The following is a 16530-nucleotide window of genomic DNA, read 5'->3' on the forward strand; positions in this document are numbered from 1 at the left end:
TTGTTTCATTTTGAATCTAAAACCCTGGACTTCAGAAATAATGCAACTTTGATGTAACATTTGAATATCTTGCTTTTGCCACCTTTTATTCTTATGGAAAAAGCAAGTCATCTTCTAGAAGGTGCCAGAGGTACTCTCTATGATAAAATGAGGCTTCCTCAATTATTCAATTTCACAGGTACCAAGGGTGAAATCTCAGAACTGAGATGCAGGTTCTGAATTGCCCTGGACAATGGATCTCACTAGAAACAGAAACTTCACCAGGTCCTGTTCAAAGGACTTTCTCCTGTAACAGTGTTCAATACTGGAGCACAGGAAACTGCTGAAATAATTAAATCTGTGCAAAAATAGTTTATTAAATAACATAAGGAAGATTATGAAGGACAGTTCCAGAATGCCCACTCATGTGGCTTGTAAAGGTGCATTTTTCATAAAGATCTGTACAGCTCAAAAGCACAACATCCTGCAGGGGAGGCTCCTTTATTCCAGGATTTGGCAGAATTTATTTTCATCTTCTACACATGAGCCACCAAAGTAAAAACAAAAGTCACTCCTCTTCAGTAAAGCAGTGTCCTCAGTTAAGGATAAGGTTTTCATGTAACCTTAGGGCTCTCAGGGCGCTTCTCGTGAAGAGCAGCCACTATAAAGACGACTATGGAGCAATTTTTTCATTCTTCATGCATGAGACATAAAGAATATTATAGAATAGTCCAAGTTTAGAAGTCACTCTCAAACATATACGTAGAAAAGTTATTGTCAGAATACTCTCAAGCTTTAACAAATTGGAAAAGCCTGTAATCTTTGCACTGTTTCTTAGAGTCAGTGGCTCTAAAGGGTGATATTCACCATCAGTGACTTCACCCAGGGTTTCCTTTCATGACAGTCCTGCAGGATGATCCTCTGGGTTGGCAGTCCCTTTAGGTCACCAGGTTTCTGCAATCTCTGTAAGAACCTGTAGCAGCTCAGCAAACGTCGGGCGGCCTTTAGGTTTCTGGAAAAGGGAATTGGAGGCAGTCAACTTAGCTTAAGACTCACACGGAGACCAGCTTTGGACCCGGATCCAGGCTAGCTCACCACGAACAGAAGAGACAGATATCTTGGCTGATACACAGGGCATGAATGGCAGTTGAGCGAGGCAGGGGTGTGAAAATATAAGGGAAGAGATCGCTTCAAAAATAAAATGGCTAGAGCTGCAAACACTAGCCGCACGTGGCTATTTAAATTAACTGAAATTAGATACATCTTAAAATTCAGTTCTCAGTCACCCTAACCACTTTTCAATTCTTTGATAGCCAGGTATGGCCTGACCTATTGGACAATGCAGATAGCATATTTCCATCACCACAGAGCGTTCCACAGATCTGCCCCAGAGATCTATTTGGATGACTTGATATGCATGGAATAAAGGAAGAGCTGGGAGAGAGGGGCCTCTAGAGTCCCAAGTCCCCAAGCTCAGCCCCAGTTATTCACTATACCTGACCCCCTGTAGAAAGACAGATTTTAGTCAGAAAGCAAAAGGCATATTTCCATGAGGGCCTTTTCAGGTCTTAAAGCACTGATTGTGCTGTCTTAAGGCTCAGTCAATAAACTCCCAGCCATGAAGATTAGAGCCTTTTCTCTATTTCACAGTGGGATGTGGTTTGACTTTGACTCCATGAGGAAGCTCCATGGCATCTTTGAAATCCATGGGAAATAGAAATATTCATGGTAGTAGAGGTCCCTGGCAACAGGGTTAGTAGGGAGACACCACCCCTAGTGGCTTGTAAACCGATGGCATCAATAAAAGTACAGAGTAGGAGACAACCTAAATATGCGTCAATGCAGGAATGGATAAAGAAGATGAGGTACATATATACAATGGAATACTACTCAGCCATAAAAAGAGAAAGTAATACCATGTGCAGCAACATGGACGGACCTAAAGATTATCATACTGAGTGAAGTCAGTCAGAAAGAGAAAGACAAATACCATATGATATTACTTATATGTGGATAAACTATGAAACAAATGAACTTATCTACAAAAAAGAAGCAGACACACAGACACAGAGAACAGATTTATAGTTGCCAAGGGGGAAGGGGCGTGGAGGAGGGATGGATTGGGAGTTTGGGATTAGAAGGTGCAAACTATTATATACAGAATGGATAAACAACAAGGTCCTACTGTATACACAGGGAACGATAGTCAATGTCCTGTGATAAACCATAACAGGGAAGAAGAAGAAGAATGTATGTATATGTATAACTGAATCACTTTGCTGTACAACAGCAATTAATGCACAACATTGTAAGTCAACTATACTTTAATAAACTAAATTTTTTAAATAGAGAAAATCTAACAATTAAAGGACGGAATAGAAGAATATGTGAGCACATGTGAGGGTCTTCCTTGAGACTTCAAGAATAAATAGTGGAGCTTGTTGCTGGTGCTGAGGTTGTGCCAGTAGTAGAGCCAATGAAACAAGTGTGCTGCTGCTGCTAAGTCGCTTCAGTCGTGTCCGACTCTGTGTGACCCCAGAGACGGCAGCCCACCAGGCTCCCCCGTCCCTGAGATTCTCCAGGCAAGAACACTGGAGTGGGTTGCCATTTCCTTCTCCAATGCATGAAAGTGAAAAGGGAAAGTGAAGTTGCTCAGTCATGTCCGAGTCTTAGCGACCCCATGGACTGCAGCCTACCAGGCTCCTCCGCCCATGGGATTTTCCAGGCAAGAGTACTGGAGTGGGGTGCCATTGCCTTCTCCGGAAACAAGTATAACCATGCTAATATAATCATGTTTGAGTCTAGAGATGCTTAAGCACCTTGTTTACTTGGTCCTCTTGTCAGCATCTTATTTACTCCTTTCTCTGTCTCCTCTCCACAGATATGTAAAATCTCAATAAGTATTATATTGTATGTGTATATGTACAAGTATATTGCTTTAAACATGTACATTCCTGAGCTATTTACATGATTATTGCAAAGATGCTCTTCAGACATCTGTTTGTTACTAATAGCTTACTTAATATTTTTTTATGTCTTTCAAGATTCCTTGCATAGCAGTTAATCATATGTAAAGTGTTTTCATACACTGGGGATCTTTATAAAATTAATACTTCTTTGGAATGGAAACAACCACGTTACTTTTGAAATACTGAATTTTTTTAGTGTTTGTGAATTGGAAGTCGAGTGACTTCTTTTTTGGCCAGGAGGAAATCCTCATCCAGCTGTAGTTATTCTGGGCTGAAACTGTCAACTGGAAAGAGAGAAGAACTGTCAAAGTCACAGAGGAGTCTGATGATGGGGAGGGGTGTGTTGAGTTGTGCCCAGAAAAGACAGAGGTGGGATGTAAACTCTTCTGGCTTTGTTTTTAAGGTTGGCATTTCAAGTAAAAGAGAAACTGGCCTCCTGAGAGAGAGTTTTCTGAGTACAAGTTCCTGGCTCACTTCCTGCCTTCATTCCTATTCTTGTTTAATCTCTCTATCAGTCTCAAATGCCACAGGAGAGATGAAACCCATTACTCTTAGCCTTGGAAAAGCAAGATGAATTATAGTAGAGTGAAGTAAATAAGAACACCATCCTTCTCTTTCAACGTGAAAATTGAACAAGTTTCCACCCAGAAGTTCTTAAAAGGAGTAAAACCTCTCATCACGGAGGCTTTAATAACATCAAGAGTTTCTGTAGGAACCAATTCTGGAAAGATAAGAATTAGAAAAGCTACTGAATTCCTCAGTTGAAAGACCACTATTAAAATGGGTTGATGATTTTTGTTGTGGAATTACTTCCAGCTCTCAGGGATCATTACCAAGAAATAGAAACCGTTTCCTGCCATGACAGAGTCCTGGGGTAACATGGGTGATAATCTGCTCTTAGATGCAGGAACTGCCAACCTTTGTAGGAAAGTAAGGGCACTCACCTCATGCCAGCAGCTATACATGACTTCATATATGGACATTGGTGCCAGGTAAGGTCGGTACAGCCTGAAGCCTTTAGAAATAGCTTCCACGACTTGCAAATTTGACCTATTTTCAAAAGGCATTTTTCCTTCTGAGAAAACTTCCCACATCAAAACTCCTGAAAATAAAACACATTAAAATAAGAGGTTAGAGAGAGGTGGTTACTTGGAACTGAAAGAGCTGTTTCCAATCACAAGGCATTATTTCCCTCCTGCAGCCATGGAGTTACGATCATCCAGAATGACTGCAGTTCTGTCCAGGAAGCAGATACTGTGCATTGTAGGTTTTGAACTGAATATATTCCAAGGGAAAACAATTTATTCCCTTTTCTGTTGGTCCTGACTGCCTCCTTATTGGAAGAAAATGCTGGCAGCATCTTTAATTCAAAGTACTATTCATGTCTCCACACCCTGACATCAATGAAACTTTCTACCATTCCATAGAAAATGACAATATTGTGTAATCCCCTACTGCCTGCTAAGGCTAGGAAAACTCCTGTCCAGGAGGAGTGCATTTCCCTCTTTCCACTGAAAGACTGCTGAGTAGAGTCCCAGAAAAGCTGGCAGGGGTTCTGTTTATATAAGCAGGTGTTCAAAACTCATTGATGACTGATGAAGCTCCTTCAAGTCTCTCACTTTGAGTTCATTTAATTATTCACTTATTCTACAAATATGTATTATGTATTGATCAGATTCCACCCTTATATTAGAGCCACAGAATTAAGATTGAAACCTGTCCAAGTTCTTAAGAATTTAAAAAGCTCACTGTTCAGTGATGAAGAAAGACAGGTGGTCAGGTAAAACTCAAGGGTTTCTAATTGTTCTACAACCACCATTGATGAGATCCTTATGTTGCTATCATTGGTCTCACAACTCAACTGCTCTCCAGCAGAGCTTAAAATGTCACCAGCCAAGACTATCACATGTCAGTGGAGAGCTAATGAGATCAATACAAGCTAAACCTTATTGTGGGCAATAACATTCACACCCTTTGATGGTACAGATGTCTCTCAAAACCTAAGAAGGCACCCAGGAAGGCCCAGGTAAAAGAGAATAGATAGATTATTTATATATTTATTGCCATTTTCTGGAAGTCAACTCAAAGAACAAATTCTATCAGACATGGGTCCACAGTATCTCTTTTTCAATGAAGAACATTACCCAATATAAATAGCAATTGATAGACCCCAAGGAAGCCTATGTCTAATTTCACAAAATATGGGAATAATAATGTAAATGAGATGGCATCACTGATAGTCAAGCAATGAAGGTTCTTAATTACACTCAAGAATAAATGATACTGTAAGATCAGTTTTCCTTGCAAGTCTCTGTGGTGTGGGAAGTTTGGCTGAATTTGTTTTCTAAATCAGTAGACTCTGTAATGGTTTTACAGCAAGTGCTCAGTGGGAAAGGGAAAGATCCCAAAGGCAAATTTGGTAAGAAGGTTACCAGTTGCCAAAGACAATCTGATGTGTTAGAACACCCGAGACAGAAACACAGTTATAAGAAGACTTTTAGCTAGATAATATCAAGAAATCAACGTTAAAAGAGCAATCTCTATTTTATTCAATAAAGCTCCAACAAATGAACATTAAATTCACTCACCGAATGACCAGACGTCAGATTTGCTGCTGTATCTGTTGAAATGAAAAACTTCAGGAGGGGACCACTTGACTGGGAACTTGGCTCCAGAAGAACTGACATATTCATCATCCAAAACGTACCTGGGGCCATCAGAGTTCAGAGCACATTGTGTTAATCACCCCTAAGTTCTGTGTACTTCTAATCCTTTTAGTTAACTCTGATTTCTAAAATACAAAGTATTTTGCCACAGAAAGGCTAAGGATACCTTCTCTCCTTGCTATCAAGGTGGGAAAGTAACCTTTATACAGTTTCCTCCTTAAACCAAACCTCCATTGTGTTTATATTTGAATCCCAGAAAACCATAGCAATTCTTCAGTCTAAAACAGGCCTGTGGTTTAATAATGCCAGGCATGAAGGAATCTTGCAGACAGAAATTCAGGATGAGTCAGCAACCACCTGTGTCAAGAGTCAGACCAGGACAAAACAGGAGGATGGTGGCTGCAGGGAAGCCAGTGTCCGTGGATAGCAACAGGGACCAGTCAGGCCATCTCTAGTATGTGGCCCCATGAGACAGAAGGAGTTTGGATTTTGACCCTGAAGAGAGCCAGGGAGAAACCCTGAAATCACTAGGATTAAATTTCTAGCAACCTGAAGAGAGGCAGACTCAAAATATAAATTGCCCTGAGTTGTTGAAAATAAGGTTTTCCAACCTTATTTTCACACCCTTGCTGTCTGTAAGCTACTACAGTTGATAAGAGAAATGCAGGAAAAGGATAGCAAAATCAGAGCTGAGTAAACAAATTCTTTTTGTTTTTTTTCTATTTCAGAAATATATAAGGAAAACTTTTCTCTTAACCTTCTACATATGATAAGTAGACTAAGAAATTCTTTTTATTCTTAAGGGATGACATACTTTTATTAATAATGACCTGACAGATCAGAAGACTAACCCACAGTCTCAGTTTCCCTTATAGCTCAATTGGTGCATGTGCTAAAACTCAAAGTGGGTCAGCAGGATATCCAACCACATCAACACTTCCCTCAGGGAAGAAAGAGCAATGCCAATAACACCTTCAGCTTGTCTGTAGACGAATGTAAGACTCCCTACTATGAGCAAAGAAAGAAAGAAAGTATATCATGTACCTTGTCATTCCAAAGTCCGAAATTTTTACTATACATGTAGAACTGACCAAACAATTCCTTGCTGCCTATAAAAAGAAGAAAAGAATTCAGGTTTGAATACAAAGTTTTTTCTTTACAGAGTTTGTACTCTTTTCCTTATTTCGTTTGTGGCTCAGCACTACATCTGAGTGAACACCCATGTTACTTCATGGTGATAACTGTCGATGCTACATAGGATTTAATGTATCTGCCCTTGCGAGATGGATTTTAGTGATTTTTTTTTAAGAAATGATAAAAAAGAAAATTTTTAACTAACTTTTTTCCTTTTTAAAATGTGTAATCTTTCTCAAGAAGTATCCTTGACAAGTATCAGGAGAAACTCAACCTAAGAGGTAAAAAACTATGAATCTTGATGTAAAAAACAGTGTGTATTTAAAACTTTACCTTTATAAGTAAAAAGAGGAAAGTCCAATATGCATGAAAAATAAAAGATCATTATATATCTTTGGGATATTCATTATATAAAATTATTTATAGAAATTAAGAAATTGTATTTAAAATTTACATTTCATTGAATGTAACATCATGGGGTCGCAAAGAGTCGGACACAACTGAGCAACTGAACTGAACTGAACTGTTTACAATTGATATTTTCTTATTTATTAAACCACAGTGAACTAAATATAGTAGTATATAATGCAGAAACTATTTGATGCCAAGACAATCTATTTTCAGTCAGCTTAGTCAGAAAAACCATTGACTTGATTTTTTAGCCTCATGTAGGACAAAGGTTTGACAGAATTTTTCTCTTTTGAGCTAATTTGTGGTTCAGTTAGTTCAAAAACAAAAGAAAAAACTTGAAATGGAGAGCCAGCAGGAGCCAGTCTGGAAGATGCTGTCAAGTGCCAGCAATGATCTCAAAGTCAAACCACAAGGCAAGCCCTCGACAGAGAACACACGCATTGTTAGCTAATATATCTTGAGTGGCATGTAGGTGGAGAAGACAGGACACAAAAGAAAGTGATCGAGGAAGGAACCAAGACCAGGCAGGTCTGCAAGAAGACAGCTGGAGCAAATGGAATTACCTCAACCATCACCTGACTGAATTTTGAATTCTAATCTTTATGGGGAGGACAAACCACAGAGACTAGGAAGGTGAGTTAGGTGGAACTGATACCATATCCATCCAACAAAATGTGCGCTCAACGGCAACTCAGGCCAGACACTGGGGAATGTGTCATGAAGCGTGTAAAACAATGGTGGAGCTTTTGCTTTAAGTGCTTACACATATTAATCCACGTAATCCTCCCAGTAAGCCCATAGGAAGGAGGTGCTATAATTAACACCACTTGACTAGTTAACTAACTTAAGGTCACATGTCTAGTAAGAAACAAAGGTGAGATTTCAACTAGCTGAGGCAGGGTATGCCATCTTGACTACATAACAAACTTATCAGGGAAATTTTCCAAAACAGTTGATCACTAGATTTTAGCCCCAAAGATTCTAATTTCATTGGTTGGTGGTATGGGCTCGGTACTGTGATGTTTTAAAGCTCCCAGATGATTCTAATGCCCAGCTAAGTTTGAGAGCCATTGCTCAGCAACTTGCACTCTAATGACACTGAACTGCAGCTCAGAAGTCTACGCCTTGATGTCAAGGAGTCTGGAGTCTAATATTTGCATAAACAATGTAAACAATTATTAAAGGAGGTAGTAAATAATAAATGCCAATGAGAGCTCTAAATCATGTGTAGGACAAGCAATGGTGTGCTGGGGCTAATGAAATTATGACCCCTTTCTTTCCCCAAAATAGTCCAGCCTGAATGACAGTCCATTGGGGTCGCTAAGGGTTGGACATGACTGAGCGACTTCACTTTCACTTTTCACTTTCATGCATTGGAGAAGGAAATGGCAACCCACTCCAGTGTTCTTGCCTGGAGAATCCCAGGGACGGAGGAGCCTGGTGGGCTGCCATCTGTGGGGTCGCACAGAGTCGGACACAACTGAAGCAACTTAGCAGCAGCAGCAGCAGTCATGGCTGATGAAAGTTCAGGATTACCTGTAAGTGTCAGTAACAGGGACTTCTCATAAATTCTCAAATTTTCATTGGATTTAATTTAGGAACTTAGAAACGAGACATGAAAGGACACAGAAGGAATAGTACGAATATCATGAATAAATACGGAGCAGACAGAAAATGTTTTTCAAGGGGAGGTAGCAAGGCAGGGAAGCAGAGCTATTTGCTTCTGAGGTAAAACAAGCTTTGATCTTGTTTGTTGGAGGGTTGTTCTGAGCGATACAGAACAGAATGGTTTAACATTTCGAGTCCCTCTCAATAATGCCAGTAGTGCTTTTATGATGCTGTAAGAACCAAACCACCTCCACCTGGAGGCAGTTTCGCCCCCTGGGTGAGACCCACTGGGGCTGGGGCTTCAGCATGGTCCTCCAGCACCTGGCAGAGAGCTTGTCATATACAGGCACTTAATATGTATTAGATTATTGGTTGAAATAAAGATAGCAGTAAGAGAAGGACAAAGAAAGGGGGAGAGAGGAAAGGAAAGTAGTTGATTTGTTGGTGAATAATTAGTTCAAGACATATGTAGAGTAACATCTTACTTGGTTACAGCATCAGTAGGCAATAGAAAATTAAGCTACATTTCCCAACAAATTACACGAATAGAAAAATGTTTTAAAATTAAGCCAAAGGATGCATTATTCAAAGTGTTGAAAGTCCTAACTTATCATGTCCTTCTGAATATATGTTTAATACACAAAATAGTCAGCAAATTTGCACTGTACTTACTAAATCCCTATGGATAAAGCAGTTTCTCTCCAGATACTCCATTCCTTCACAGATATCTTGGCACACACTCAGTAGTATCTCCTTGCTGAGCTTTCCTTTTCTCTCTCTCAGATAGTTAAGCAGGCAGCCATGTTCCATAAACTCTGTCACAATGTAAAGGGGCTTCTGCTGTATACACACTCCATAAAGCTGAACCAGCTTCGAATGAGATAACTTCCTGTGGAAGAAAACATAGACCCATGAGCAAATTTGTGTTTTCAAGTGTTTGAACTCAACTGGTGATATTTACCATTTCCACATGATGTTCATCATCAAGCTATGATTGAAACTAACCCAACCACAGAGCAAGTAGGACAGTTTCTTTTCCACTTTATGTGCTAAGAGAGTGGGGTCAAGAGGTCATGCGGTACTACTTCCTAAGTTGTGATACATACAGGATAGTCCATGCCCCATATTCTGTTTTTCTTTTTTCCATTTTGTAAGCCTTTTGTTTCCTCTTTACTGCTACCCCTTGCCCAGTTCCTGGTCCTTGAGTTTCAACCTCCCCAATCACAGCTGTCTAGACAAAAAATTCAGGACAGACAGAGGGAAGAAAGAGCAATTGATGTGAATTTTTATAAATTGAGAAATTTTAGAAAATTGAATTATAACTAATAAATGCATTTAAAGGAAATTTTTAGATTAAGTTGAAGACTGAAAAACATTTACTGACATGAAACTCTTCTATGTATTTAGTAATCACACACATACACACAGACACACCCATATCATACTTTTATGTCTCTTAAAAGGGTGATGGCTGTGACACCTCATAGAAATGAGCTTTGAACTGTTGGATAACTTAAAGAAAATTTCACTTTAGAGAATTAAAACATTCGTGCTCAGCTGCTTGAACTTTTCTCTCCTCTCTTTTTCTCTTTTCACACACACATACTGTGTTCTTGAATATTACCTACTAAAATACACTAAAATAAAGTTTTTAAGAAATGATACATATGAGGGGCTTCCCTGGTGGCTCAGTGGTAAAGAATCCACCTGCAAATGCAAGAGACACAGGTTTGATCCCTGATCTGGGAAGATCCCACATGCCATGGAGCAACTAAGCCTGTGCGCCACAGCTATTGCGCCTTTGTCTGGGAGCCACAACTACTGAAGCCTACATGCCCTAGAGCCTGTGCTCCGCACAGGAGATGCCACTGCAATGAAAAGCATGCACACCGCAGCTAGAGAGCAGCCCAGGCTCACCATTACTAGAGAAAAGCCCGTGCAGCAACAATGACCCGCATAGCCAAAAATAAAATACATTTTAAAAAATCTTGTTTAAAGAAATGAAATGATACAAATGAACTTATTTACAAAACAGAAACAGATTCACAGACTTAGAGAATGAACTTTTGGTTACCAGCTGGGAAAGATGCGGAGAAGGGATAGTTAGGGAGTTCGGATCCACACGTACACACTGCTATATCTAAAATGGATAACCAACAAGGACCTACTGTATAGCACAGATAACTCTCCTCAATGTTATGTGGCAACCTGGATTGGAGGGGAGTTTGAGGGAGAATGGATACATGTAAATATATGACTAAGTCCCTTTGCTGGTCACCTGAAACTACCACAACATTATTAATCGGCTATGGTCTAATATAAAATAAAAAGTTTAAAAAAAGAAAAAAACTTTTTAGTCATCTATTTCTCAAAAGTTTATTGTTTCTTTTGTACTGTAATATTTAGTCCCTAAAGCCCTTTTATGCCAACTTGAATATGGAATAGAATATTCAAATTAACGTTTGTAATTTTAGGAGGTGTATAATAAACTAACATTTTGTTAGTCAAAAGTACCTTGAAATGTTACTTCTTTCCATTCATAAAGATAACACAAGATCAATGCATCAGGGAGATTAATTATATTAAAACAACATGTATGAGTGATTGATACATTCCCATATAATGAGCAAACAGAAACACTCCAGTTAGTAGGGGAGAAAGCTATTCAAGCAGCTCTACATGATTTTAATTTGTAGATATATGTATTATATGGTGGCACTAGTGGTAAAGAATCTGCCTGCCAGTGCAGGAGACACAAGAGACGGGTTCGATCTCTGGGGAGATTCCCTGGAGTAGGAAATGGCAACACACTGCAGTTATTCTTGCCTGGGAAATTCCATGGATAGAGGAGCCTGGCAGACTACATTCTATGGGATCACAGGAGTCGGACACAACTGAGCAACTGAGCACACACATGTACATATTATATGTGTAGATTTTGTCTGATTTACCTTTCTAATTCATGAAGTGTATTTTCACTTAGGGGATGCAGCTTACATGTGTGCAAAATAATGGCAGGAAGGTAATTCTTGAAATGTAAAACTAATTTTCCATGAGAAAGCTGCCAAATTGATACTCACATGTAAGCATTTGAGAATTAGAACATTACACTGTATTTGCTCAGTAAGATCACTAGCAAAAGTTTATCAGAAAAAAAGAAATAACCTTTATCAGAAATAAGGCAAGAGCAAATAAATAAACCTTCACTTGTATGGTTCAGTCTAACAAATAGAACAAATATTTTTCAAGGGCACAGAAAGATGCAAACAGAAAAAGAACGTTGTTTGCTGTAACTTTAGGATGCATTAATACACATTCCTTTCTCATCTTAGAAAAATGCATATGATTCATTGTAGAACAAACATGTCATATTTATGTAAATTTGTTACTTTAATATTTTCAAACTCTGTAGTCTTCTTTTCTTCTAATTGTTCTTTTTCCCATGTGATCAGATCAAGTTTCAGAGTTTTTAATGTCATCTGTGGTGACCAGGCTGACCTCTCTCCTGAACTCTAGACTCATTATGCACTTGACCCTTGGTCATACTTGGCTACCCAATAGGTCTCTCAAATTCAACATGTCCAAAGCAGAATTACTCATTTTTCCTCTAAAACTATTCCTCAGCCAGTCTCTCCCATTTCAGTAAATGGTGCCATTCTCTGCCTAACAGTGCACCCAAGACCTTGGTTTTCACTTTTTGGTCCCGCAGTCTCCTTAAGTGATTTGTTACATCTAATTTATCAGCAAGTCCTGATAATTTTATCTCAAAAATGTATCCTGAAACTTTTCTCGTCTCTCCATCTCTGCTGTCACCCCTTTCACCATCATCTTCCACCTGCTTTATCGAAAGGGCTCCTAAAAATGTATAATGAGATTTGAAATAAAAGTGAAATATTTTTCCCAAAGTTTAAATTGCTCAAATTATATTTAAACATCTCAGAAGACAGATTTAAATTCTAATTCCTTCTTTCTGATAGAGATTCTAGGTGAGATTTTACAGGTGAGGAAATTGAAACTTAGAAAAATGAAATAACTCAAGCCACATAGAAGTCAAATAATTTGCCCAGGTCCCACAACTAGCTTGGGCAGAGTTGTGACACAAATCCACTTGTGACTGACTCCAAAATCCATGTTCTTTCCATGACACCCGGATGTTGTGCCTACTTGTCTGGGTTTTGTGTATACTTACATCATCACTTTAGCCTCTTCAATGAAATCCTCTTCAGACATGAAGCCTTCATTGATGGCCTTGATAGCTACCTGGACATGTGCTCGCCATTGGCCTAAATAGACCACCCCAAACTGACCACTTCCAATCTGCTTCACAAAAGCCAACTCAGATGGATCTATCTCCCACTTTTCTGGAAAAGTAAAATATCCATGTTACAAGTAAGGAAAAATGTTAAATTTTAGAGCTAGAAAAGATCTAGGAATTATCTCGACCTATTTTCTTTTATTTTTCAGAGAGGTCAAAAACATTTATAAATGAGTAGTAAGGACCTGTTACCATTTTTAATACTATCATTGTGGCTTAAAAGTGTAATTCCAGAATTCAAGTTTAAATGCAATAAGTTCTAAAGGAATTTTATATGGTGAGTCGTGCCATATAAACACATTATTTTAAATAAATAAAAGCAAACAAAGATACAAATCTCACTTACTTGGAGAGAAATTATGGCTTATCAAAACAGGCTTTTTCTTTCCCGAGAGATCCAGAAGGAAACACAGTTCTGTGTCTTTCTAAACTAAACCTGCCAAAACCAGATGTGGTCCTAAATATGTACATCCCCACACTGTTTTTGTTCTGATAAGTAAACTTGTGAGGTAGATAAAACCTGGGCTCCCCCCACCCCCATCCCAGTTTCTTTTTCTGTTCCTCTGCCACTCCCACTCCAAAGGGCTTTTTTGCCCTTTCTCTTTTGCAAAAAGCCTAATCAATTCATCTAATAAATATTTTCAATATTGAGATTCTAACCTATATCTAAGTGTACGTTTGAAATGAGAATTACATTACTGAATATGTCTCATCCTATAGAAGCAAATCAGTGGTGGGGGGCGGGGACTATTTTTAAAATAATGCTTTGGAAAACTCAGAATCAAATCTTAACTTTTTAGTATCCCCTTTTATATAGCAATGCCACCATCTGCTGGAACTTTAAGATAATGCATTTAAAAGAATTGAAGGGAATTCCCTGGCTCTCCAGTGGTTAGGACTTCATGCTTTCACTGTCCAGTGCCCAGGTTCAATTTCTGGTCAGGGAACTAAGATCTCACAAGCTGTGAAGCACATTCTCCTCTACTCCCCCCAGAAAAGAATTATAAGGACTAATGGACCCTTGTATCGGGCTTTGCAAGGTACTCTCCTTTCCAATAGTAGGTGTGTTTTTAAAGTAACGTAGGAGAATATAGTCATGACCTTGGGATTGGCATAGATTTATTCAACAGAATATAACCATAGAAGAAAATATTAATAAATTATACTTCATAAAATCTTATTTATCAAATATAGCCCATTAAGGAAATGAAAAAGTAAGCCACAGACTGGGGGAAGATATTTCTTAAAATACATAAGCAACCTAAGACTTCCTTTTCAAAATAAGAATAAATCAACTAGGAAAAGGCATATAATCCTATTGTTAAGTGTTAAATAAAAACTTGAATAGAGTCTTCTCTCACAAAAGAGAATACCCAAAATGGCAACTGAACCTATGAAAAGTTGATCAGGGAAATTGCATATTTAAACCAAAATGAGATATGCACACATACATTGTTAAGTCGCGTCAATCGTGTCTGACTCTGTGTGACCCCATAGACGGCAGCCCACCAGGCTCCCCTGTCCCTGGGATTCTCCAGGCAAGAACACTGGAGTGGGTTGCCATTTCCTTCTCCAATGCATGAAAGTGAAAAGTGAAAGTGAAGTCGCTGAGTCTTGTCTGACTCTTAGAGACCCCATGGACTGCAGCCTACCAGGCTCCTCCGTCCATGGGATTTTCCAGGCAAGAGTACTGGAGTGGGGTATGAACAAAAACCAAGCCAGAACAAACAAAAATCACAAGAATACGAAACACTGGCAAGGACAAAGATGTGGAACAGCTGAAACTGACATATGTCATTGATTGAAATATAATTTGGGATAAGCTCTTTGGAAAACTGACTAAATCTGAGTATGTGCATACTCTATGACCCAGCAAATCTACTTCTAAGTATACATCCAACATTGTCTGGCCATAAATGTGATTAAACTTTATCAAAAGACATACAAGAATGTTCACAATAATATTATTTAGAAAAGCCAAAAATTGGTTCAACCCAAATGGCTATATAAAGAAAAATGGGCAAGCCCATTGCAGTATAGTCACAAAACAGCAGTGCAGCGCCACACAGATGAACCAACCACAGTCGACACCACGAGTGAATCCACTCATGGACCCGTGGGAGAAAGAAGCCAGACATGGATGCACGGTGTTGAATTTTGTTTATATAAAGTAATCAAAATTAGACAAAATTAATCAGACTCTAGATCTATGAACTATATACTGTTAAGAATATTTAAATATTGAAAAGTTTATTTTTTTAATGAATGAGGACCATATTTAACTTAGATAAATTGCTAATGATAGAATTTTTAAACATGTAGTATTTATGGGGTAGCAATGGCACCCCACTCCAGTACTCTTGCCTGGAAAATCCCATGGACAGAGGAGCCTGCTAGGCTACAGTCCATGGGGCCGCTGAGAGTTGGACACGACTGAGCGACTTCACTTTCACTTTTCACTTGCATGCATTGCGGAAGGAAATGGCAACCCACTCCAATGTTCTTGCCTGGAGAATCCCAGGGACGAGGGAGCTTGGTGGGCTGCCGTCTATGGGGTCACACAGAGTCGACAACAACTGAAGTGACTTAGCAGCAGAGAAATGATCTAAGCACACATAACACTCTGGAATCACTTTTCCATCCCAATTCAGAGACTGAGTCCTGGGTACCTGCCACACAATAATTGTGTGTTGTTTTTTTTTTTTTTTTTTTTAAGCATATTCTTAGTCCCCATAGTGAGATAAATTTAAGGAAATAAAATATCACCAAATTAGAAAGAAAGATTCTTTGGCTCTTATTTATTCTTATAGATTCATAACTACCACATTCACTAGAAAATAGTTCAAACTTCACCCAAGTTCTATTTGAAAAGGTGAAAAGGACAGATTAAGCAGTTTATTTTAGTAGGTCCCATTGGGAAGAAGTCATTTCCCAGTCACCCACATAACCAGAGAGCAACAACCCAATCATTCAGATAAAAAGAATTTGAATTTATCAAACAGGTTCCAAATAATGTATAATGAAATTTGAAGAAAAGTGAAATATTTCCCCCCAAAGTTTAAATGCCCTCATGAGATGCATTTAAATCTCAGAAAGGAGATTTAAACGTTGAGGAGAAAACATTTTTCAAGACAGACATCTCAAAAGAGCTGAGAATTTAAAGAACATAGAGAAAACTTGGGGTAGACTCTTTACTGGTTTGATTTTTACTTAAGCACACATGCATACTTTACCATAACTAAAACCAGCTGTGGCCGGCAAACAACTGCCCATCAGACCAACTGGGTAACGGAGACGGGACATGAGTCCTGGGGAGAAAGAGAAACCAGCATTTCAATTCTAGTTCCTGGTACAAGAGAAAAAGCCAAATATACCAGAAGATGGAACCATTCCCTAAACAGATCAGCCAGAGAAAGTATTCTACAGCTAGTCTGTTTGGTTATTTTTC

General features: G+C 38.8%; 1 protein-coding gene across 3 annotated transcripts in view; it reads right to left on the reverse strand.

The window, feature by feature from the left end:
* Positions 1–336: 336 nt before the first annotated feature.
* The window catches only part of TXK (TXK tyrosine kinase), a 61988-nt gene continuing 45794 nt past the window's right edge, over positions 337–16530 (reverse strand). For all 3 annotated transcript variants that reach the window (XM_010858889.1, XM_010858887.1, XM_010858888.1), the window contains 7 exons: positions 16316–16390; positions 12957–13128; positions 9440–9656; positions 6659–6723; positions 5537–5655; positions 3893–4050; positions 337–991 (listed from right to left, as the gene is read on the reverse strand). In XM_010858889.1, coding sequence (XP_010857191.1) covers positions 923–991; positions 3893–4050; positions 5537–5655; positions 6659–6723; positions 9440–9656; positions 12957–13128; positions 16316–16390 — 875 coding nt within the window. In that variant the 3' untranslated portion in view covers positions 337–922. The remainder of the gene's footprint in view (positions 992–3892; positions 4051–5536; positions 5656–6658; positions 6724–9439; positions 9657–12956; positions 13129–16315; positions 16391–16530) is intronic.

The sequence above is a fragment of the Bison bison genome, unplaced genomic scaffold (assembly GCF_000754665.1).
Source record: "Bison bison bison isolate TAMUID 2011002044 unplaced genomic scaffold, Bison_UMD1.0 scf7180017864451, whole genome shotgun sequence".
Taxonomy (NCBI): Eukaryota; Metazoa; Chordata; class Mammalia; order Artiodactyla; family Bovidae; genus Bison; species Bison bison.